Source organism: Antechinus flavipes, chromosome 2 (assembly GCF_016432865.1).
Source record: "Antechinus flavipes isolate AdamAnt ecotype Samford, QLD, Australia chromosome 2, AdamAnt_v2, whole genome shotgun sequence".
NCBI classification, from domain to species: domain Eukaryota; kingdom Metazoa; phylum Chordata; class Mammalia; order Dasyuromorphia; family Dasyuridae; genus Antechinus; species Antechinus flavipes.
This window is the reverse complement of record NC_067399.1, coordinates 148,403,848-148,425,419: the sequence shown is the minus strand read 5'-3', so window position 1 is coordinate 148,425,419 and position 21,572 is coordinate 148,403,848. Positions and strand designations below refer to the sequence as shown.

General features: G+C 37.8%; 1 protein-coding gene across 1 annotated transcript in view; it reads left to right on the top strand.

Annotated features, from left to right (window-relative positions):
* MALL (mal, T cell differentiation protein like) overlaps positions 1-19,548 on the top strand; it is a 44,887-nt gene extending 25,339 nt beyond the window's left edge. The window contains exons 2-4 of the mRNA XM_051975792.1: positions 10,913-11,080; positions 12,606-12,734; positions 15,661-19,548. Of these exons, the coding sequence (XP_051831752.1) occupies positions 10,913-11,080; positions 12,606-12,734; positions 15,661-15,723 (360 nt within the window). The 3' untranslated portion in view covers positions 15,724-19,548. The remainder of the gene's footprint in view (positions 1-10,912; positions 11,081-12,605; positions 12,735-15,660) is intronic.
* Positions 19,549-21,572: the final 2,024 nt, after the last annotated feature.

Here is a 21,572-nt window from a genome sequence, read left to right as displayed (position 1 = left end):
ACACCATGGTAAGTGATATGAGACACAAAGATGAATAAGAATCTTCATTCTTAAAGAAGGTATAGTCTAATAGAGGAACTCATAATCTATCATACCAGTTTCTTCATTGTTCTTACTATCTCCAGTTTCTCCTCTCTCTCCAATCCATTCTACTTGTAACATTGATAAATTAGTCTTTCTAAAACACCTGTACCTCAGTGGATAGAGCTCCAGGCCTGGAGTCAGAAAGACTCATATTTCTGAGTTCAAATCAAACCTTAGACATTTACTAGCTGTGTGACCCTAGCCAAGTCACTTAACCCTGTTTGCCTCAGTTTTCTCACCTATAAAATGAGCTAGAGAAGGAAATGGCAGACCACTCCAGTATTTCTGCCCAATAAAACCCCAAATGGGGTCGCAGAGTCAGACATGAATGAAAAGTAACTGAACAAAAGCAAATTTGGTCTTCTTCCTCATTGCCTTTGTTACTTTCAGCTCCTCTCCACTGTCTTACACACTGCTTCCCATCACTCCCCAATATAAAGCTTTTTCCTTCAGGTAAGTCAAACTCCTGCTTGTGCTACAAATCAGCCCCTTATTGACACAGTTCTGCTGTTTTTTTCTCAGTTCAAAGTGTCCTTTCCCCTTTTCCCCATCTACCTCCTGTCCTTCAAGCACCTGATAAAACCTCACCTTTTTTAGATAAGCCTTGTGTTGTCTCCAGTGCCTGGCACAGGGTCAGATTCACTCAGTGCTCCGTAAATTGGTGCTGAATTAAATTGAACTGAATTGTTATAAGAAGAATTCGTATTTGTGTGGCACTTTTAAAATTTAGGCTGATCATTTCACAACTAGCAGGGGAGGGACATGTTTTCAAATCCCAGTTACCAGATGGAGAAACTGATACTGAAATGGGGAGGTGAATCAGGTCATACAGGAAGTGGCAAAGGGAGCAGAACCAAGATATTCTGACTCACAGTCCAAATCTCTACCCCTCCCTACTAAATTTCCTGCCTTCTCTTATTAATTATTTTTTAATCTGCACAAAGCAATTAGAGGATAAACATCCAATGCTTTTCCTTTTTTAAAGGAGCAGGCTGATACTTGGTGAGCTGGTCACAAACACAGACCAACATCCAGTGTCTTGGACTTAGTCCTCCTGGCCTGTTTTCTTTGTCCTCTCAATTTCAAGTGTCACTTCAATTCCTTCAGCTTCTCTAAACTAGCCATTGCTCCTTTGATTCCCACCAATCTCTCACCTCCGAGTTTCTAGAAAAAATGCTGGTTGACTTCTGGAACAACTTGTTTCTTTTCCTAACCCATGGCTCCATCCTTCTTATAAACATTTTTTCCCTTCCTTAGAACCTTTCTATCTAACTTCTTCAATTCTTCTTTCCCAATTGTTTTCTGAACTTCTCCATTCTTCATTTTGCCCCAGCCTGTTAAACTTTCCCTCTATGACATAGGTTCTTAACCTGGGGCCAATGAATTTGGTTTTTAAATATATATTTTATGACTTTTATTTCAATATAATTGGTTTTGCGATTTTATGTATTAATTTTTAAATTTTGAATTAAAATTTATTTTTAAAATATTTTGAAAGCAGAGTAGTCCATAGGCTTCACTAGACTTTTTTTCCCTCCTGAGGCAAGTGGGATTAAGTGACTTGTCCAGGGTCACACAGCTAGGAAGTGTTAAATGTCTGAGATCAGATTTGAACTCAAGGTTCTCCTGACTTCAGGGCTGGTGTTCTGTCTACTACACCACCCAGGTGAGGCTTTATCAGGTGCTTGAAGAACAGCAGGGTTCTAGATAGATGGGGAAAAGAGGAAAGGACACTTTGAACTGAGAAAAAACAGCAGAACTGAGTCAGTAAGGGGCTGGTTCATAGGACAAGGAGGAATCTGATTTACCTGAAGGAAAAGCTTTACATTGGGGAATGATGGGAAGCAGTGTATAAGACAGTGGAGAGAGGCTGAAGGTAATAAAGGAGATGAACGAGAGGACTAAATTTGCTTTTGTTCAGTTATTTTTCATTCATGTTTTCTTTATTATAATAGTATCAACACACTTTTAGTGTTAGTCACTCAACCATGTCTGCCTCAGTTTCCTCATCTATAAAATTATCTGAAGAGGAAAATGACAAACCACTCCAGTATCTCTGCCAAGAAAATCGCAAATGGAGTCAGAAGGAGTTGGACCTGATTGAATAAATCATTATACTTACTTATCTTTAGGATCATAGATCAAAACTTCAAAATAATGAAAGATCCTCCTGGTTAAATTGGTGGCCAATTGTGTTGAGCCTACCCACATAGCCTTGCTGGTCATCTGAGAGCAATGTATTGCCAAGTCAAAAGCAAAGCCGTTCTGCTTCCAGCATCAATTCCCATCACAGTCAAGGCAAAGAATGAGACCAGTGGAAAGTCTTCATTTCTTATATAGAAGGAATGCTGAATGAGGTGAAACAGACTTCAGGGATTAACGGGTCTTACTTACAAGTAAAGAAAATCTCAAATAGATCCAAGTGATCCATATACAACACACAAGTTAGTAACTTTGTGAGGCTGAAGCCCAGGTTCCCTCACCTTGAGTTCAGGATTCTTTCCACTGAGCAATCTCTGCCTCTTTAAATGTATGAACAATATATAATGATTGAAACAATTGAAGGAGACAGGAAATAATAGTCTTTCTCCATAATAAAGCAGAATTCTCTTTGCTGCTTTTATGTTATTTTTCTTTATTTGGCTTTCTAAGTGGTTTTTAGCATTCCCCACATCTATAAGGGAATAAATAACTTGATCTCCACTCCATCTTAAAAGTGTCCTTTAACTTTGGTCTGTATGTTCACAAACTGTTTAGAAGACATCAGCCCTCCTTGAGTGGACACTAAAATAGACTTTTCAGCTCAAAAATCTTCACTGGTTCCCCATTGCCTCCAGGAAGGAATATGAATTCCTTATCTTGACATTGAAAGCTCCCTACAATATAGCTGCAATTCACCACTCCAAATGTAATTCACATTACTCATCTTCAAACCCTTATGGCTAAATTAAACTTCTTGCTGTTCCTCAAACTCAATATCTTGTTATCTTACCTCTGTAGTCATCTTTGGTATAAATTTCCCCTCCCTTACCACTTTATTCCACATCCAGCTCATGAGTTACCTTTCCCATGAAATCTCTGATTCCTTCCAACCCATATACCCACAAACACGTGTTCTCTTCCCACTCAAGTTTTCCTAGAGCTTTTTGTCTGGAGCTTTCCTTTGGCCCCCATCCCAAGTCACGCCCTTCCCTCTCCACCACCAAGCATTTTGAAGGTTCCCTGAGGGAAGCAACTGCATCATTTTTATCATTGTTTCTCCACTGCCAAGCACAAAGATTTGAACATAACAGACATTTAGTAATCATGATGATTTGAATCAAGTATACAACGATAAATAACACTGTTCCATGTTTGCTGACTAATCCCATGTCTAAAAATTAGTATGTTGCTCTTGGAAGTTGTAATGAAGATTTAAAAGGGGAAGGAATATAAGACATGGGAAAAATCTGGAATGTCAATTTATTTTTTTAAGAGGTGATGGCATATACTCAAGTTTCTCATGCAACTCTAGAAACCGACCCAGATTTCCCACAATAGACATAAGATGACAGTTATGGTTTTTTTTCATTCATCAGGAGCCAGTTAATACAACATGAACTTGGCAGAGATTATGCCGCTTCTCAGAAGGTGGTAGAATGTGAGGGTGAAGAAAATGTCTTTTTTCCCCATTGGCTATGTTACGTGAAAGAGCCATTTCACAGGATTCCCACCTCCTGTAGAAATAGTCAGAACTAGAGATCACGTAGGCAGTAGGGCTATTTATCCATATAAGTATTTGCCTACAGCTTCCTAGTGGTATTTATGGAGGGGAATCTTTGAAACCGGATAGCATAATGAGGAGGTATCTGAGATAATAGCATTTATTAAATGCTTACTGCATATCAGACACTTTGCTGAGCAATAGAGATACAAAGACATGAGCATGGTCTTTGAACTCAAGGAGCTTATTTATGTTCTCATGTGGGAAAAAAAAAAAACATGCCAAAAAGACACCATATGTTCAAAATATATAGATTGTAAAATAGAAGATAATTTTGAAAATATAAATCTTACTTTGCAGAAAAGAAAATTTAGGACCAGAAGGATTATGTGACTTTCCCCAAATCACAAAGTGAGTAAATGTCAGAGTGAATAGTAGAAGATAGGGTCTCGACTCTCAGACTAATGATCTTTCCATTATAGCACCTTGAGCCCCCAAAAGCTAATCCCAAAGTGTTCTATTGGAACAAATCACAGAACCTCAGAGTTGAAAGAGACCTCAGGGGCTAGTTTGTTCAATACCTACCTGAACAAGGTCCCATTCTACCACAGACCCAACAAGGGGCATCCAATCCCCTTTGTCTGAATGTCTGAAGATGTCTGAAGACATCTAATGAGATAGAGCTCCCAGCCTCCCAAAGCTAGAGACGGCCTCGGTGGACCCTGTTCATTGGCTCGCTAAAAACCAAACCATATTTAATGATAAATTTCTGTTCATGGAGGTAGAAGGCAAATATCATCCTCTTCTTAATCCCTTATAAATATAATCTTAATCCTTCTTGTCCCCTCCCCCTGCATCCCCATGTGTCATCCAACCCCAAAGAAGGACTGATCTAAGGTATTTTCATTAGGATGGATTTATGTCCAGCCAGAGGAGAGACATTACTCTGGTGCTGGCATTCAGTTCCCTAGCTAGCAAAACATTTTCTTTCCTCTGCTAGGAGAGCACTCTGAGAGGGTTGCTGCTGGCAAGCACTCTGGTTGCCACAAGATAATTGATAGGCACACTCTACTGTCAGCTTACTTCAATCCACTAGTGCCCCACCCACAGGCTTTGTCTTGGGAGCAGTTCCCAAAATTGACAGCTAGGTGACTGGAGCATTAGTATCAATTCCTTTTTCCATTCACCATGCTACCTTGACAAGAGGCAGGGAAAGAGGGAAGGCCAAGGAAGGAAGGAAGAAAGGAAGGAAGGGAGGGAGGGAGGAAAGGAGGGAAGGAGGAATAGAAGGAGGGAAATGGTGGGAAGGAGGGAGGGAGGGGGGAAGGGAGATGGGGAAAGAGGGAGAGAGAGGGAAGAGAGGAGGGAGGGAGGAAGGAAGGAAGGAAGGGAAAGAGGAATAGAGGGAGGGAGGTGGGGAAGGAGGGAGGGAGGAAGGAAGGAAGAGAGGTGGGGAAGGAGGGAGGGAGGAGGGAGGGAGATGGGGAAAGAGGGAGGGAAGGGGGAAGGAAGGATGGATTTGCATTGCCACCTGGAACTAGTCGGTTGTCCTTTGGCATCAAAGAGGACCATGATATCAGGAAAATGATGCCATGGCTAGATTTCTTTCCTAAGGACCATGTCTTAAATCCAAATAACTGTGACTCTCATTGATAGACCAACAGTGGGTCTCAGACCAAGTCTCACTTGGTCATTGTTTGGGCTATGATGGCTCAGAATGAGTGTATAAATAGCAATTGTCTTTGCTTTGGCCAGAAAGTCTGAGGGTCACCTGAGTTCTGAGGTTCCCCTGCCAAATTGATGTTTTTTTTTGACTAGGTAAAAGAGGTCATTCTTTGTCTCATTTCTTACCTAGCCTTAATTATTGAATTGATGTTGCCTCAAACCGAAATTTGTTAAAGACCTTAGCTTACAAAAGTCAAGGAGTCCCACTGCTTCCAGGGCCATCTCCAGTTGTCCTGATCTATATCTTGCCACTGGGCCCAGATGGCTCCGGAGGAGAGAGTGAGGCAGGTGACCTTGCACAGCCCTCCCTCACTTAAATCCAATTCATTTACAAGTCATGACATCACTTTCCTGATAGCACGGTCCAAAGGCCAAATAACATCACCATGGACAAATCAGTTCATCTCTCTGATGCTAGGCGTCCTCCTCTCTAAAATAAGAAGGTTGAACTACCTGATATATGAGGTCCTTTCCAACTCCTGTCATCCTTTGGTACTGTGCTTCTGTGATGAAATTCCCAGGCCAGTATTTGTTTATTGAAACAAATAAGATCAAAGACTTTAAGTCTAGAGTGTGCCTAGAAAACTGTAGGTTAATTTCCCTAAGTCATTAGGAAAATTTGTATCATGATTTTGGAGTAGTATTAATATTGTAACTCTTGAGTCAGAGATCCACTCCCTTCCTTCCTTCCTTCCTTCCTTCTTTCCTTCCTTTCTTCCTTTCTTCCTTCCTTCCTTCCTTCCTTCCTTCCTTCCTTCCTTCCTTCCTTCCTTCCTTCCTTCCTTTCTTTCTTCCTTCCTTGCTTCCTTCCTTCCTCCCTTCCTTCCTTCCTTCCTTCCTTCCACAAGCATTTATTGAGTATCTTCTATGTGCCAAGCACTGCTTTAGGCACTAGAGTTGCAAAGACAAAAACAAAATTGTTCATCAGAGAGCTTACATTTTACTAGGGGTGGTGATAGAGGTGGCAGGGAGCAGGGAAAGATAGAACATATATACAGATCAGTAAAATATAAAATATGTATGGAGTAAATGAAATCATTTGGGAAGCAATGTACTAACTAGGGGAATTTGGATAGATCTTGGGTAAGAGCTGGCACTTGTACAGAATCTTAGAGAAAGTAAAGGATTCTGGAAGAAGCAATAAGATTATACCATTCCTGATGGAACCCAATGCCTGCTTGTCTGCCCCACAAAACATTCTGGGCTCAGATCCTTTAGTTTGGGTCTGACATCAGAACCCTGATCCAAGAGAATCACTTCTCTCTCACTCTGGATTCTTATTCCCACCTGAATTTACTCTAGGAAAATTTCCCAGTATAGTTTAAGCATAGCTTATATCTACATTTCCTCAATATGTGGGTCCCCAGCTCTCATAAAATGGTAATAAATACAAATTGGTAGGTTATAGTCTAAAGAGCTCACTTTACTGATGAATCAGTTTACTTACTATGTGCTAAGTATTGTGCTAAACATTGGGGATAAAAAGGAAAGCAAAAGATAATCCTTGCCTCACAATCTAAGGGAAAGACTGAGACAAAGGTGAGATGAATTACCTAAAGTCAAAGTTGCTGTTTTTGTCTTTTGTTCTAGAAGATGACCAGCCCAAACTATTCATCATTTTTCTCAGGTGTAGCTTAAATGGCAGCTGACTTCCAAATGAAACAATGGCTTCCTGAGAGATCCACCTCCTCCAAGTCCTACTGTAAAGGGCTTGTCATTAAATATAACTCTCTCCAAGTTAACCATAATGGCAGAGGGACCTTCCTCTACATACTCAGGCCAAGACTCAGAGATTTTTCAGATCAAGAGATCATAGATTTAAAGTTGGGAAGGACCTAAGAAATTAGCAATCCCCTGTCTCATTTTACAAAAGAGAAAAAATGAGACTCATAGAAATTAAATGTCTTAACCAAGGTTATACCAATGGTATTCAAAGGGGATTCATATGGAAAAGAGTTTAGACCTGTTCTGCCTGGCCCCAAAGTGGGGAAACTAGGGACAATAGGTAGAAGAGAGGGGGGGGGGCGGAAATTTAGGCTTGATATAAGGAGGAAATGTCTAACATTCATTGGTTGTAAGTTTTTTCAGTCGTGTTTGACTTTCTATGACTCTATTTGGGGTTTTCTTGGACAAAGACAGTGGAGTGGTTTATCGTTTCCTTCTCTAGCTCATTTTATATATGAGGAAACTGAGGCAAACAGGGTTAAATCAGCTACTAAGTGTCTGAGGCTAAATTTGAACTCAGGGAAATGAGTCTTCCTGATTTCAAGCCTGGAACTCTGTCTACTGCACCACCTCAAAGTCAAGAAAATCTGGGTTCTATCTCTGACACAGGGGCATTGTAATCCTAGACAAGTCAGTTAAGGCCTTAGTGCTCTAGAAAACTCTATGACTAAATTGTAGAGCAGATGACAATCTGAATTGGCAGAGGGAGTTAGTTCCCTCTTATAGAAATTCCCTGTGCCAATAAAACTGCTGGTCCAATTCCTTCTCCCCAGAAGAAAAGAAAATTAACAGAATTGATCATCTCTTTCTAAATTTATATTTTCACAATCTCCTTTTCTTTAGATAACATATTTGCTTGAAAGTGATTGTTTTCTCAGATCCAATCTTTTACTGCCAGAATAGCAATAAAAGATTTACAAAAATCAAATATTAAAATTTTTAAATAACATGAAACTAGCAGAGAATAAACATGGAGCTGATCCTTTAGCTTCTCTCCTCCTCACCCTCTTCAGGAATGAACAAAATGTGGCTTACAGGACAGGCAGTCCTCACCTCTACCAACAGGTTCTAATCTTAAACTTTGCATATTCTTTGTTTAAAACTCATAGAAACTGCATTATCCACGACAGCTTGGTTCCCAGCCAAACCACAAGGTTGCCTGTGATGCAGCAGAATACAGCTGCTAACAGCCTTAGTAGCAGTTTGGTGTTCTGCGTTTAGAAGGCCACAAATGAGGGAAGGAAGAAGAAAAGGAAGAAGAAAATGTCTCAGGCTCTTAGTAATCCATTGTCCTCATCTTCCCTTTATTCTTCAAAGTAATGTCAAATGGCAATTGGGTGGCTCAGTGGATCAAGTGGCAATCCTTGCATCAGGAAGCTCTGAGCTCAAATCCAGTCTCAGATATTTACTAATTGGGTGACCCAGGGCATACCACTTAACCCTGTTTGCCTCCAATTCCTCATCTATAAGATTAGCTGGAGACTCCAGTATCTTTGCCAAGAAAATTCCAAATGGGGTCACAAAGAACTACTTATATCTAATCGCTTCATGTTCAAAATTATCTCTTTCCCTCACTCCATATGTCACTTATTGAAATTCTCTTTCTCTCAGTATAAAAGCTAAGTATGGGAAGCAAGCAAACTCATCGAGCTGTTTAAAATGAAAATGTGAAAAAAATTATAGCTGTCTCTTCTCCCCCATAAGCATTTGATTGTTTCAAAGATGATACCTAAGGACAGTGAGAGGACTTGACTTTAAGTTTAACCTCAGACACTTAACAGTTGATCCTGGGCAAGTCAAGATGTTTCCAAGGATTGAGCATGTTTCTAGGCAATGTAGAAGGAGCAAGGAGATAAATGAGAATGAGAACAATTACTTGAAAAAGCTCTTGGGGGAAAGCCATGAGTCAACAAGAAGAGCAATCTCATCCTTTGAAAAGGCAGCAAAGGAGAAGTATGCATTAGGAAATAAAAAGAGTAAGGAAGATATGGATTTAGTGATAAACCTTGATTTTCTCAGGAGAATACAAGATGAACTCTTGTACTGAGAGAAGGATTGGTGGGTGAGGGTGAAGTTGGGGGTTTGAGGAAAGCAAAAAGGTTTGTGAATGGTCTCTTTAAGGAGGAAGATATTCAACAAATAAAGGATAAATGGATGACTGTAGAGATAGGAGGAATGAATTGGAATCAAAGAAACATGGATTTATAGCGGATGTACTAAGTAGATGGCATGGATAACTTCCTCCAGCAGCAGACTTACAGATTAGGAATTGGTAGAGAATGAATATGGAGTTAGGATTCAAAGATGGAGGACAAATGCATTATTGAACTGGTTAAATATAGTTTTAAAGGAGGTCAAAAGGGTAGTGAGGGCCTTAGAAGAAAAAACAAATGTGAAGGAGTGAAGGATAAAGTGAAGATGAATAATAATAGCATTTCATTGGCACTTTAGTTTGACAAGTGCAAAGTTTAACCTGTTATCACTTTTGATCCTCATCACTACTCTGTGATGTGGGCATTATTATTAACTCATTTTAAAAATAAGGAAACTGAACTTGACAGAGGTTTAAGTAATGAGTCCAGAAGTAACTGTCTAAGGCAAGATTCAAACAGTTCTTCCTGATTCCAAATCCTCTCTTCTACCCACTATACAGCCCAGATGGAGAAAAGAGAGATGCAAAGTTAGAATGAGGAGAAATTATATTTTTTAAAAAGGAACTTCAGTGTTCAAGTTCACAAAGTAAATGGTTTGAGGGTGATGGGGATGATTACCCAATATAAGACTGAGCTTCAAATGGTGATGAGTCACAGGAATTGAGGAGGTAGATAAACTAGAGAGCACTTGCTCATAATGGCTTCCACATGAATAATAGAACTTCTAAGAATAAGGGTAAGGAGGTGAGTTAAAGAAAACTGTATATATAATTCAAGTTCAGACCATTAAGTGTTGCCTAGCAGGCAACAGAAATAAAGATCTAGATAAGATAAAATAAACAAATGGAGTAAAAGTCAAAGCAAAAGACATCTCAGAATGATGATAGCAGGGGAAGGATCAGCAGGGGAAGGTGACAATGGGGAGTAAAAAAAATAGGCCTAACATTCCTTTTGACCCATCTATCATGCAACATGACATGAGAAAAGTAGTCAGCAATGTAGGGTGGAGCCAGTGATGAGGCATTTATTGGTGGAATCCAGTTTCTACTAGCACCAGAAAAATGGGAAGAAAATGAAAGCAAAGTTCTAGGATAAAGGAGAATTTATTAATTATAGTGGGGGGGGGAGGGGGCGTGAGTAAAACAGAAGAGGAAAACAGAGGTTAATTAGGGTTGGGATTGAGCTGGGTAGGGGGGGAAATGAAGGCAGAGGTCAAAAATGGGAAAAGAACTTTTTGAATTGCAAAATTTGGATACAGGAATTTGTTTCACTTCGTATTGAAAAAAGTATCATTTGGTTGTAGTTTGGGGTTGTTCAGAGCAAGAAATAGGAGGATGGATGATCAGTAGCAAAGGTGGCCAGGAAAGTCATGGATTAAAGTAGATCATGAATTCTGAACATATCAGACCAAGAGAAAAAAAATCACAAAGAAGAAAGGAAGCTAATGCCTTTTACAGAGAACTATGCTGCAGAAAAGAAATATCTTTGACATAATTTTTCTTTTCTTTTTTTTTTTGTGCAGGTCTTTGGTTGCTGGGTCTGGATTCTGGTAGCTGCCACTGGTGTGATTTATGTTTTATTGCAAGGATGGGTTATGTATGTGTCTATCACTTCATTCCTCATCTCCCTGATGTTCCTGTTGTCTTACTTACTTGGATTTTATAAAAGATATGAATCCTGGAGAGTTTGGGTAAGAATATATAGTGTTACTATGGGTATTGGTTGGAACCATATAGTTTCGTTTCCTAATTTGAAGACTTTTCTTATTGAGGGACAACTCCATGATGAGGATGAGGGATACTAATTCTCCTACTGAGATGGATTCTGAGAAGACCCCTACTTTTCATAAAATCAGAGATATACAAAACATAAATCACAAAATATAAATCAGGGGAATATTCTTCATTTTATAAAAGGATTTATTTGACAACAGCCTTAAATGTTTATGGAGTATTGTGCTTGATGCTTGAAGAAATACAAAATTTTAGTAAAACAGGGTTTCTGCCCCGTTCATTAAGCAAATAAGACATACACAGCTAAACAATGTCACAAGGTAAGTACATAAAAAAGTTGGAAAATGTAATATGATGTCTGAGGGGAGAAGTTGTTATAGAAGGAAAGAGAGAAGACTTCATGGAGGAAACAGCATTGGAGTTGGGCATTTTTTAAAGGATGTAGAGTGATATAATAAGATAAAGAATTTGAGAGAAAAAGTATATATGTGTACTTCTCAGGGGCTACTCAACTCTACCCTTACTCTCAGGTTGGATCTCCAGAATAACTAATTCAGATTTAAGCTACTCAATGTGTCCACAATCCTAAAACTATTTGAAGGGGAAGGAATTTTCCCAATGGTACCCATATAACTGCTGTTACAACTGTCTGGTGGTTGGTTGGTTAGTGTCTGTTTTTCATTCTTGAAGAAGACCATGATATCAGGGAGGTAAGGCTATGACATGCAAGTGAGTTGGGTTTACGTGAGAAAAAATTGTGCAAGATCACCTGCCCCATTTTTTCCTCCAGAGCTTTCTGAAACCAATGGCCAGATATAGTTCAGGAAGACTGAAAATAGCCCTGGATGCAGTGGGTGATTATACTTGGTCTTTTTAAGTTAAGGTCTCTAATAGATAGTGATTAATTAATGGTTGCCATGAGGCAATAAAGCTTAACTCAAAAGGGTAGAAGTTGGTAGCTTTCCTAGCAGAGAGAGGAGGCAAAGGGAAAAAAAAGCAGGTTAAGAAATAACAGTAAATGTGATTGTGTTAAAGAAAAGTCCCACAATTAAAGGAGAGTAAAATATGCCCTATCTCTCTACTCTCAGATAGGCTAATAATCCTTGGGGTCAGATCAAGACTCCCCAGGAGACCTTTTCCTCATGGAGGAATGAGACAGTGAGGACTCAAGGTACAAATTAGACTACTTTGGATATTCATTGTCTCTGCTACCCACCCTTTCTTTCTTGGATTTTCACCAAGTTAATGGGAAATTCAATTGATCTGGGTCTCCTCATCACATAATGATGTTGAATGAGATTTTCCTTGCTATTTTTTCCTCCAAGAACTTTTTACTTTAGTAAAAGCCAGTTCTAATCCAACACAAGGGGTTCTGTCCTTTAATGATTAAGACTTGAGGATATCTTATAGCAAGAGAAGAAGGTAATGACTTTGAAATTGTTTTGTAGTTTATTCCATGATTTTTGGGGGACTGTTTTCCAGGATAGCCTTTATCATGGAAGTACCGGAATTTTGTACATGAGTGCAGCTGTCTTACAAGCAAATGCAACAATTCGCACGGAGTCAGAAGGGAAGGAGAGAATATTTTATGAATTGAATACTGCTGCTACGGTGAGCTGAACTGTGAAGTGTTCAATACAAGAATTTTTAAGTGCTAGATCTTAATGGAGTGTCAGAGACAGAAGGCTTGCCTCAAGTCAAAGGTGGGGGAAGGGTCATTTTCCCAGTTCAGGAAGAGATGAATTTTCCTCCTTGGTAAGAATAACATATAAGTTAGTTCAACAAATACTTGTTAAATTCCTGCTCAGGGTTGGGCACTGTACTGGGGATACAAAGAAAATCTAAACAGTCCATGCCTTTAAGGAGTCTACATTCTCCTGGGGGTGGGTGGGAAGGAGGGAAGGGGTGAAGGGAGGGCAGGATACAACAGGTACACAGATTATTAAATAGAAAATAAAAAGTTCAGTACTTTTTAGAGGAAGTTGTGTGTGAGGGAAAAAAGAAAAAGAGAGACAAATAAGACAGAGAAAGAGACAAAGACATGAAGACAGAGAGAGAAAGAGACAGAAAGATGGAGACAGGCAGAGAAAGAGATAGAAACGGAGAAAGAGATAGTGAGAGACAGAAAGATGGAGACAGAGAAAGAGAGTAAGAGACAGAAAGTTGGACAAAGATAGAGGGAAACAGAGAAAGAGACAGACAAAGACAGGAAGATGGAGAGAGAAAAAATAAAGAAAGAGACAGCTAGAGACAGAGAGACAGACAGAAAAAGAGATAGTTGGACACAAAGAAGAAGCCAGAAAGATGGAAGCAGGCAGAGAAACAGAGACAGAGAAAGAGCCAGCCAGAGACAGAGATAGAGACAGATAGAGAAAGAGACAGACAGAAGTAGTCACAGATCACTTCATCTAGCCCATCACTAATAGGTTTGTGGGGGACAATCATATCCCTTTTGGAACTTTGTCAGGAAACCTTTAGCCTCAGGCTTCAACAGACCAATAAGAAGTAGGTTAATGACAATATAGGCAATAGGTTCAGGGTCAGTGATTTGCTCTCTGAAGTAGTGTAGGTTCTGTGAATATTCTAGCTTTATGAAAAACCTAATCTAGATGAAAACTTCAAATCATAAAACAGATAAATGTGGAAGATAATAGAGAAATGCTCATTTTACAAAAGATTTTATCAGGGATAAGTCCTTTGAAGTCAGTTTCCCTAGTGGGTTAAGACTCTGAATTACCCCCCAAAAAAATAGATTTATACATGGCTTTTCAAAAATAAGAGAAACTGTGGCTTTGTGATTAGAGAGTTAGTCTTGACTTACAGAAGACTTGGTATTAAGCACTACTTCTGATATATATTAGCTATATTACCATGAACAAATAAGACCCTTAACATATCTGTATTTCTAAGTCAACTTTCTAAGACTATAGTCATAGGTGTGTTAATGGGTTGCATCACTGGAGGAACCCTAGCAGTTTCATTCCTCTTCTTTCTGTCCTCCAATGAATTTACAGATTGGAACCAAATACTTTCCAAAAGTTTCTAATGGATACTTTCTATGTACAGCCACATAATTAAGGCAGCATGGTGGTTGGAGGTACTATTGATATGCATTCTATCTTTTTTTCCCATTCTATATTAAAGTAATCTTGGGAAGCATAAAAGGGCTACCCAGATCATAAATGGGTCTTTTACCTAATGATTGATTTGTCTCAGAAACATCTCTATTTGATGATGAGTCACTCCATCTACCCAACCTCTGAGAACTCTAGAATTGCTCCAAATGTTGTCAGGTTCTCCCTCCCTCTCATGCAACATGCATGGGCTTCAATAAACTTCTCAGCTCATCAAATTTCTACTATTGAGTTTCTAATCCTAGCATGTATGCTGCTCCAAGATCAGAGAAGTGAGGGATAATCTGGATCATCATGTCTTTGAAAACTTCGGATCTCCCTTTCAATTGCTCTTCTTGAATGAGAAAGGCACGATTTGAAATCAAGTTTTCCTTACTTCAAAATCAGCTTTTGTTTGCTACACCTTTTATCTGCCTTTTATTTATGATGACCTATAAATATAAATAAACCTAATTTTTGGAATTGCACATTTATTGGCTAAGGGAATTCACACTTCAAATGAACTCATCCTTGATTAAAAAATAAAAAGAAAACTTTTATAAAGTAAAGCATTAACCTCCCCTCCCCCTTCACATTTATCTGTTTCATAACTTGGAATTTTGAAAGTATATCTGTGTGACAGATATCTATGTCACACACTTTATACAGATAAAGCATATCGTATCTCTGATGCCTTAGTTTATCTGTAGAATGGAAATTCACAAGATAAAAATCTATAAAAAATATTGAATTCCTTTACAAGAAAAAAAAAAGTTGTGTAACTGTTGAATATGGTTATCACTTTATATTCAATTGTTGTTTAGTCATTCAGTTGTGACCCCATGGGCCATCACATACCAATACTGTCCTTAGAGTTTTCTTGGCAAAGAAACTAGAGTGGTTTACCATTTCTTCTCTAGTGGATTAAGGCGAACAAAGGTAATGTGACCTGACCAGAATCACAGTTACTAAGTGTCCAAGGCTGGATTTGAACTCAGGTTTTCCTGATTCCGGGCTTTTTTGGACCAACTACTTGCCCTTTTCTTCACTGGGCAACAAATATGCAGTCCATCTTCAGGAAACTACTTGGAGACTTTCCAATTTGATAGGAACTGGAGAGAAACAGAGAGACAAAAAGGGAAAGGAAAGCTCGGTAATAGACAAACATAGAGACAGCGAAAGAGAAACAGAAGGGAAAGAGACAGGCAGACAGAAGTAGAGAGTAAAAGAAAGGAGAGACAAGAAGAGACAAAGATAAAAGAGGGAGACAGAGACAAAAAGAGAGAGAGACAGGGCGCCAAAACTTGCACTTTATTGACATTGCCTGGGAGAGTTCAGGACAAATGAATGACAGACCTTGTCTGGGTTGCTGATGAGCCTTGTCATTACTCCTCATTTTCACCCCTCCTTTCTTTTTCTTCCAGTTCTTTGCTTTTATTACTACCTTCCTGTACATTCTCCATGCCTTCAGCATTTACTACCACTGAAGTAGAGCATAAAGACAACAGGACAGAGAAGAATCGTTATGTTCCATCAGGACAAACATCCAAAAGCTGGACTGAGAAGCAGTTGACCCATGTTTTCAGACTGTCTAAAACAGAAATACTTTTGGTAACTTGGTTTTGAAATTTTAATTTGTCAAGACTTTTTTGTATATCGGATGCAATTGTATTATATTAAAAGGTTTTATTTTAGTTTGCCTGGAAAATAACTAACTCTAGGAATTATTTAGCAATGAATAAAACCAGTGAGGTGCAGTTGTATTCTTTCATGTGAATAAGGCTACATCCCAAAGATATAACCCCCAGTCATTGATCCAGAAACAGGATTATTTATATTTTAAATAGAGTTACTGATCAATTCCTTATTGATTATCAGTTATCAATAAATATGGGGCAGCTAGTTGGTACAGTGAATAGAGTACCAGACTTGAAGTCAGGGAGATTCATCTTCCTGAGTTCAAATCTAGTCTTAGACACTAGCTATGAAACCCTGGGCAAATCACTCACCTTTATTTGCCTCAGTTTCCTCATCTGTAAAGTGAGCTGAAGAAGGAAATAGCAAACCAATGCAGTATCATTGCCAAAAATAATCAAAAGGGATCATAAAGAATCAATGCAATTGAAGCAAGAAGGATCAATTCATTCATTTGCTAAAGAACAAGATTGTTTTGAGCTGTTTTATTTTTAAGGGTAACAAAATCTAATTTTCTTTGTTTTCAAATGAGGTACAACCAAGGTCATCTCTAGGAAGGTTTTGGTTCAAGGTCATTATCTAAGGGATGAAAGCAGGAGGGAATCACACTATGTGGTTCCTTCCCTCTGCTGCATCAGCAAAGGGAGCAGCTTCCATTGTAATACAGTGGAGAGAATAGAAGAATCAGAGGACTACAAATTCTGCCTTGGAGACTTTCTAGCTATATGACCTCAAGAAAGTCATTTAAGTTTTCTGAGTCTCAGTTACTTCTGTACAATGAGATAGTCGGACTAGAGTGTCCCTGAGGTCCCTTCTAGCTCTGGTTCTGTGATCTTTCTATCCCACTGGCTACCACCCTGTTGTTGTCTGTCCTTCATTCCCAAAGAGGACCAATGACATCATGAGGGGAATGTCTTAACTTTATTGGAATAAATATAAGTAGCAATTGTTTTCCTATTCTGGCCAAATACCAGGGTCTTCCCCTACCTTCCTGAGTCACTGCCCAAGCCTGGTATCCTAAGGACAACTGTGGGCACAATCAAATAATATTGTTGATCATAGCTATGCAGTGTCCTTACTACATAGTTTTAAGCCCATCCCACCACAGACATAAAGGGATCATGATTAGTATCTACAAAGATTTTAATAGTCTGTATAGTTATGCCAGGATTTCTAAATCTACCTCTTGAAAACATGCAAGTGATTCCTTAGCTGTGGTACTAGAAACTACTCTGTCCTTTAGAAGTGAGAATTAATAGATAGCACAGTTGACAACAAAAACATGAGGATGGTAATGGAAAGAATATCATATTTAAAACTGGAGGATCTAGATTTGAATTTAAATTCTTCTTCCTACCAGCTGCATCTCTTTAAGCAAATGATGTAACTCCTCTGGGCTTGTTTTCTAGTCAAGAATTGGAAATTGAAGGGATGCCCACCAATTGGTGAATGGCTGAACAAATCATGGTATATGATTACTACGGAATATTATTGTACTATAAGAACTAACGAGCAGAATGCTCTCAGAAAAAAAATTTAAGACTTAGATGAGCTGACACAAAGTGAAATGTCCCACGTACAAAGTTACAGCAATATTATAAGATAATCAGCAATGACCTAGCTATTTTCAGCAATACAATGATCCAAGACAGCTCTGAAGGACTGATAATGAAAAATGCTATCCATCCCCAGGAAAAAAAACTGTTGGTATCTAAATACAGATTAAAGTATACCTTTTTTACTTTCTTTTTCTTGAGGGTTTTTTTTTTTTTTGAGGGAGAGGGGTCTGCATTTTCTTTTACAACATGGATATTATGGAAATGTTTTGCCTGACTACACATGTATAACCTATTCCTTCTCATTGAGGGAGGCTGGGGAAGGAGAAGGGGGAGAATCTGGAACTCAAAGTTTCTTTTAAATGACTTAAAAATTGTTTTTACTTATAACTGCAGGAAAATAAAATGCTAATAAATGAACATAATTATGACTTTTTATACAAATAAAGCCAAATTTAAATAATTAGAAAAATATTAATTGTTCTAGAGTGGGCAGAGCCAATATAATAACAATGACCATTTTACATAAACAATAAAAACAAAATGATGACTATAGTTCCTTCCCTAAGGTTAAAGGTGAAGGAAGAGAAATTGATCAATAGGCTGCTCTTGTAAGATGACTCAATTGTATTGTCCCTCTCTTTTTGTCTCATCCTTAGACTATGGAAGTAAGTAGTTGCCATGAGAAAGGAGAAGAACCTGAACCCATCTTTTAATCAATGTAGTTTGTGTAACCTTAGTCAAGTTATTTTATTTATCTGGTCTTTTGCTTCCTCTTTTGAAAGATGAGGTGAGAAATCCTCAGAGGTTTCTTGCATCTCTTGAATCCTATCATCTTACATAGTATTTTATTTCTCAACACCATGCTATTCATTCAATTAAAAAAAAGTGTTTTGTTTTGTTTTTTTTTTTTTTTTTATGAACAAGGCACTGAGGGGGGATAAGTAAAACATGATTTCTGCTCTTACAATATATACTTAAACAATCTTTTAGGCTGTTTATTCTGGCAGTTTATCCACATTGCTATAGTATAGGGAAAGAAATAGGGGTTATATTTATTTTATCTTTGTATCCCCAATACCTTGAACATAGTAGGCATTTGATACATCATTGATATCTCTTTCTGACTTAAAATGAATTTTGACTCTTCTCAGTGAAATGGATTATTACTCCAGTAACATAAGATTCAAGGTGCTTTTGTAAAAAAAATTAAATGTTTGAAGTTGATAGCTGTATTTTTTGTCCTATATGTAATGGAGGTGGACTGGCCTACCTGGGGAAGGGTTATGAAAAAGAAGAAGCTCAAAATTTCAAAGTCCTGCCTGACAAACTTAATTCATCCTGATCAGAAGAAAATACTTGTTCCTTTCTTTACATTCCTAGCCCCATTGTCCTTTTAAATTAAATGTCATATGTACACACATCTGACTAGAAGTGATCCAGATTCTTTGAGCTCCCCATTACTCTACTTGGCTCCTCCTTTGTAGCTAACCTTACTCTAAATTGTATTCTGGTTATTGGTATTCTCAATCCATGCTAGATTGTAAGCCACTTGAGGGCAGGGGACCTATAGCTTTTCATCATTGTCTTGCCCACAGTCCCCAGTACAGTGTGTGCTATGTACAAAATAACAGCAATACTGTAAAATGATCAGTTGTGAATGACATAGCTATTTTCAGCAATACAATGATTCAAGACAACTCTGAAGGATTCATAATAAAAAAAAATACTATTTATCCCCAGAAGAAGAATTAATGGTTTAGGTACTTTAGGAAGAATTCAGTTGAACCAAACTGAATGATGAAGGGGAAAGAATTGATCAAACAATTTCCAAGCTTCTTCTATTTCTTCTCTGCTCTTGAGAAGTAATGGGAGAAATCCCTGCTTTAACTCTTTGTCATTTTCATCATGCTTGATATCTCAGAATGCAAAAACAAAAACCAATACCAGCCCCATTCATCATTTTTCACCATGGCAGCTCTCTATAGTGGTTGTTACTATTATTATTGTTATTGTTTAAACAGACAACTTGAAATAAAACATATATGTTCATTACAAAAATTGGAGTTTTTCTTATTATTAGGAGCTTTTTCTGGCCATGAAAACTCAAGGTTCAATTAGCAAATCCATCAAAAATTCAACAAACTTTTATGGAGTATCTATTACTTACTTCAAGCTGTTGTAGTGGGAGAGGTAATCAATAATTCCAACTACTAACTTCTCTGACTTCCATTAATTCCTAATTACAATCTCATCTCCTACTAGGAGCCTTTCCCCAGACCCTCTAAATTCCGGTGTCTTTCCTATTTATAAAACCCCAGTTATATAGTAAACAAAATAAGTATACAAATCAAACATTTACTGATAATAAATCATAGCTTCACAACCTACACATTATAGTTTGCTTTGTAGATATTTGTTTGCACGTTTTTTCCTCAAGCCAACATTAGATTCTAAACTTCTGAAAGGTATACTATTTTTCACTTCTTTTTTCATTCCAAGCACTTACTACAGTGCTTGGACATGATAGGCACTTAATAAATGTTTATTAGATTGAATTCATATAGCACTTAAAAGTTGGCAAAATACGACATACTATCTCTTTAATTCTCACAAAAATTTCTGTCAGCACAAAACTGTTATTTCAATTTTGTAAGTGAAGAAGCTGAGGTTCAGAAAAGTTATGTAATTAACCCAAAATCACAGAGCTAATAAGTATCAGAAATATTATTAAAATTCTGCTCTGTCTGAATCCCAGTTCAACACTCTAGCATTGTCTCTACTAATATAGTAACAAATTCAAGTAAGTTTATATAACAGACAGAGCCTTGGACCTGCAGAGAAATTGAGTTTGAAACCCAGCAGTGAGATCTAAATTTGAATTGCCCAGGTGCATGACCTAGATCATTTTAATCTCCTCTAATCTAAATTTCTTTGCCTGTAACATGGAAATAATTAAGACTTTCCTTATCTTTTTTCATAGGAATGATGTAAGAATCATATCTATATAAGGTATTTTATAACTATAAAGTGTCTTCTAAATGTGAGCTATGATTTATATCATAATTTCTATCTCCTCTGGACTTAAAGTCTAATAAAGGAACAAAGATGTATACATCACTAACAATCAGAACACTGAGTATGATTTGAAAGTACAGTATAAGAGAATATACTTTGGGAGATCTAGAGATTAGGATTGGTCATTTTAAGAAGTCACTGAAACACAAAATCTGAAAACTAAAGAGATTTTAAAAGTTATCCAGCTCAGGACTTGTTAAACTTTTTCCACTCTCAATTAAGGAAATGAATTGATTTGAATTGAGCTAAATGATCCTTGCTTTAGTTCTGAGAAAATTTTACATGCCCCCAAGTACATAGTATATAAAATAAGTATACAAATCAAATATTTACTGATAATAAATCATAATTTCACAATCCCCACATTCAGTTATAAAACCCTTTAAGGGGTGACCCACAGTTTAAGAAGCTAGGATCTAGTTCAACCTTTTTATTCTACAGATGAGGAAATTGAGAACCTGAGAGGCAAAATTGTGTATTCAGTGTCACATAGATAAGAAAGCAGTCTAGCTCTCCAACTCCAGATTCCCAACTTTCCCTCCTGATGGCAATGACAACAGTGATATCATTTACACAAAGATTATGACAATGATGATGAATGTTTACAGAGATAGACTTGGAGTCAAGAAGACATAGATTTGAATCCTGCCTTGGATACCCATGAGCCAGGTAACCCTGGGGGATGTCACTTAAGCTCTGTAACTCATTTTCCTCACTTATAGTGATAATTATACTGTTAGCACCACTTCTCAACATTGCCCTAAAGTGTTATTGGTCCTCTTCAAAAATAAAGATCAAACGATACTATTTCTCAGAATTTTTGTGAGGATCAAGTGAAATGCTGTATAAAATGTAATATAGAAATAATAGCAAGTATCATGATGACGAAGAAAAGGAGAAAGAAGAAGCTGCCAACAGGGCTAGCAGATCTGTGAATTTCACCATTTCATTTCACACTAGCACCTTTAGCACTCCACTTCTGTGAACTTTTTCGTCCTCATTTACAT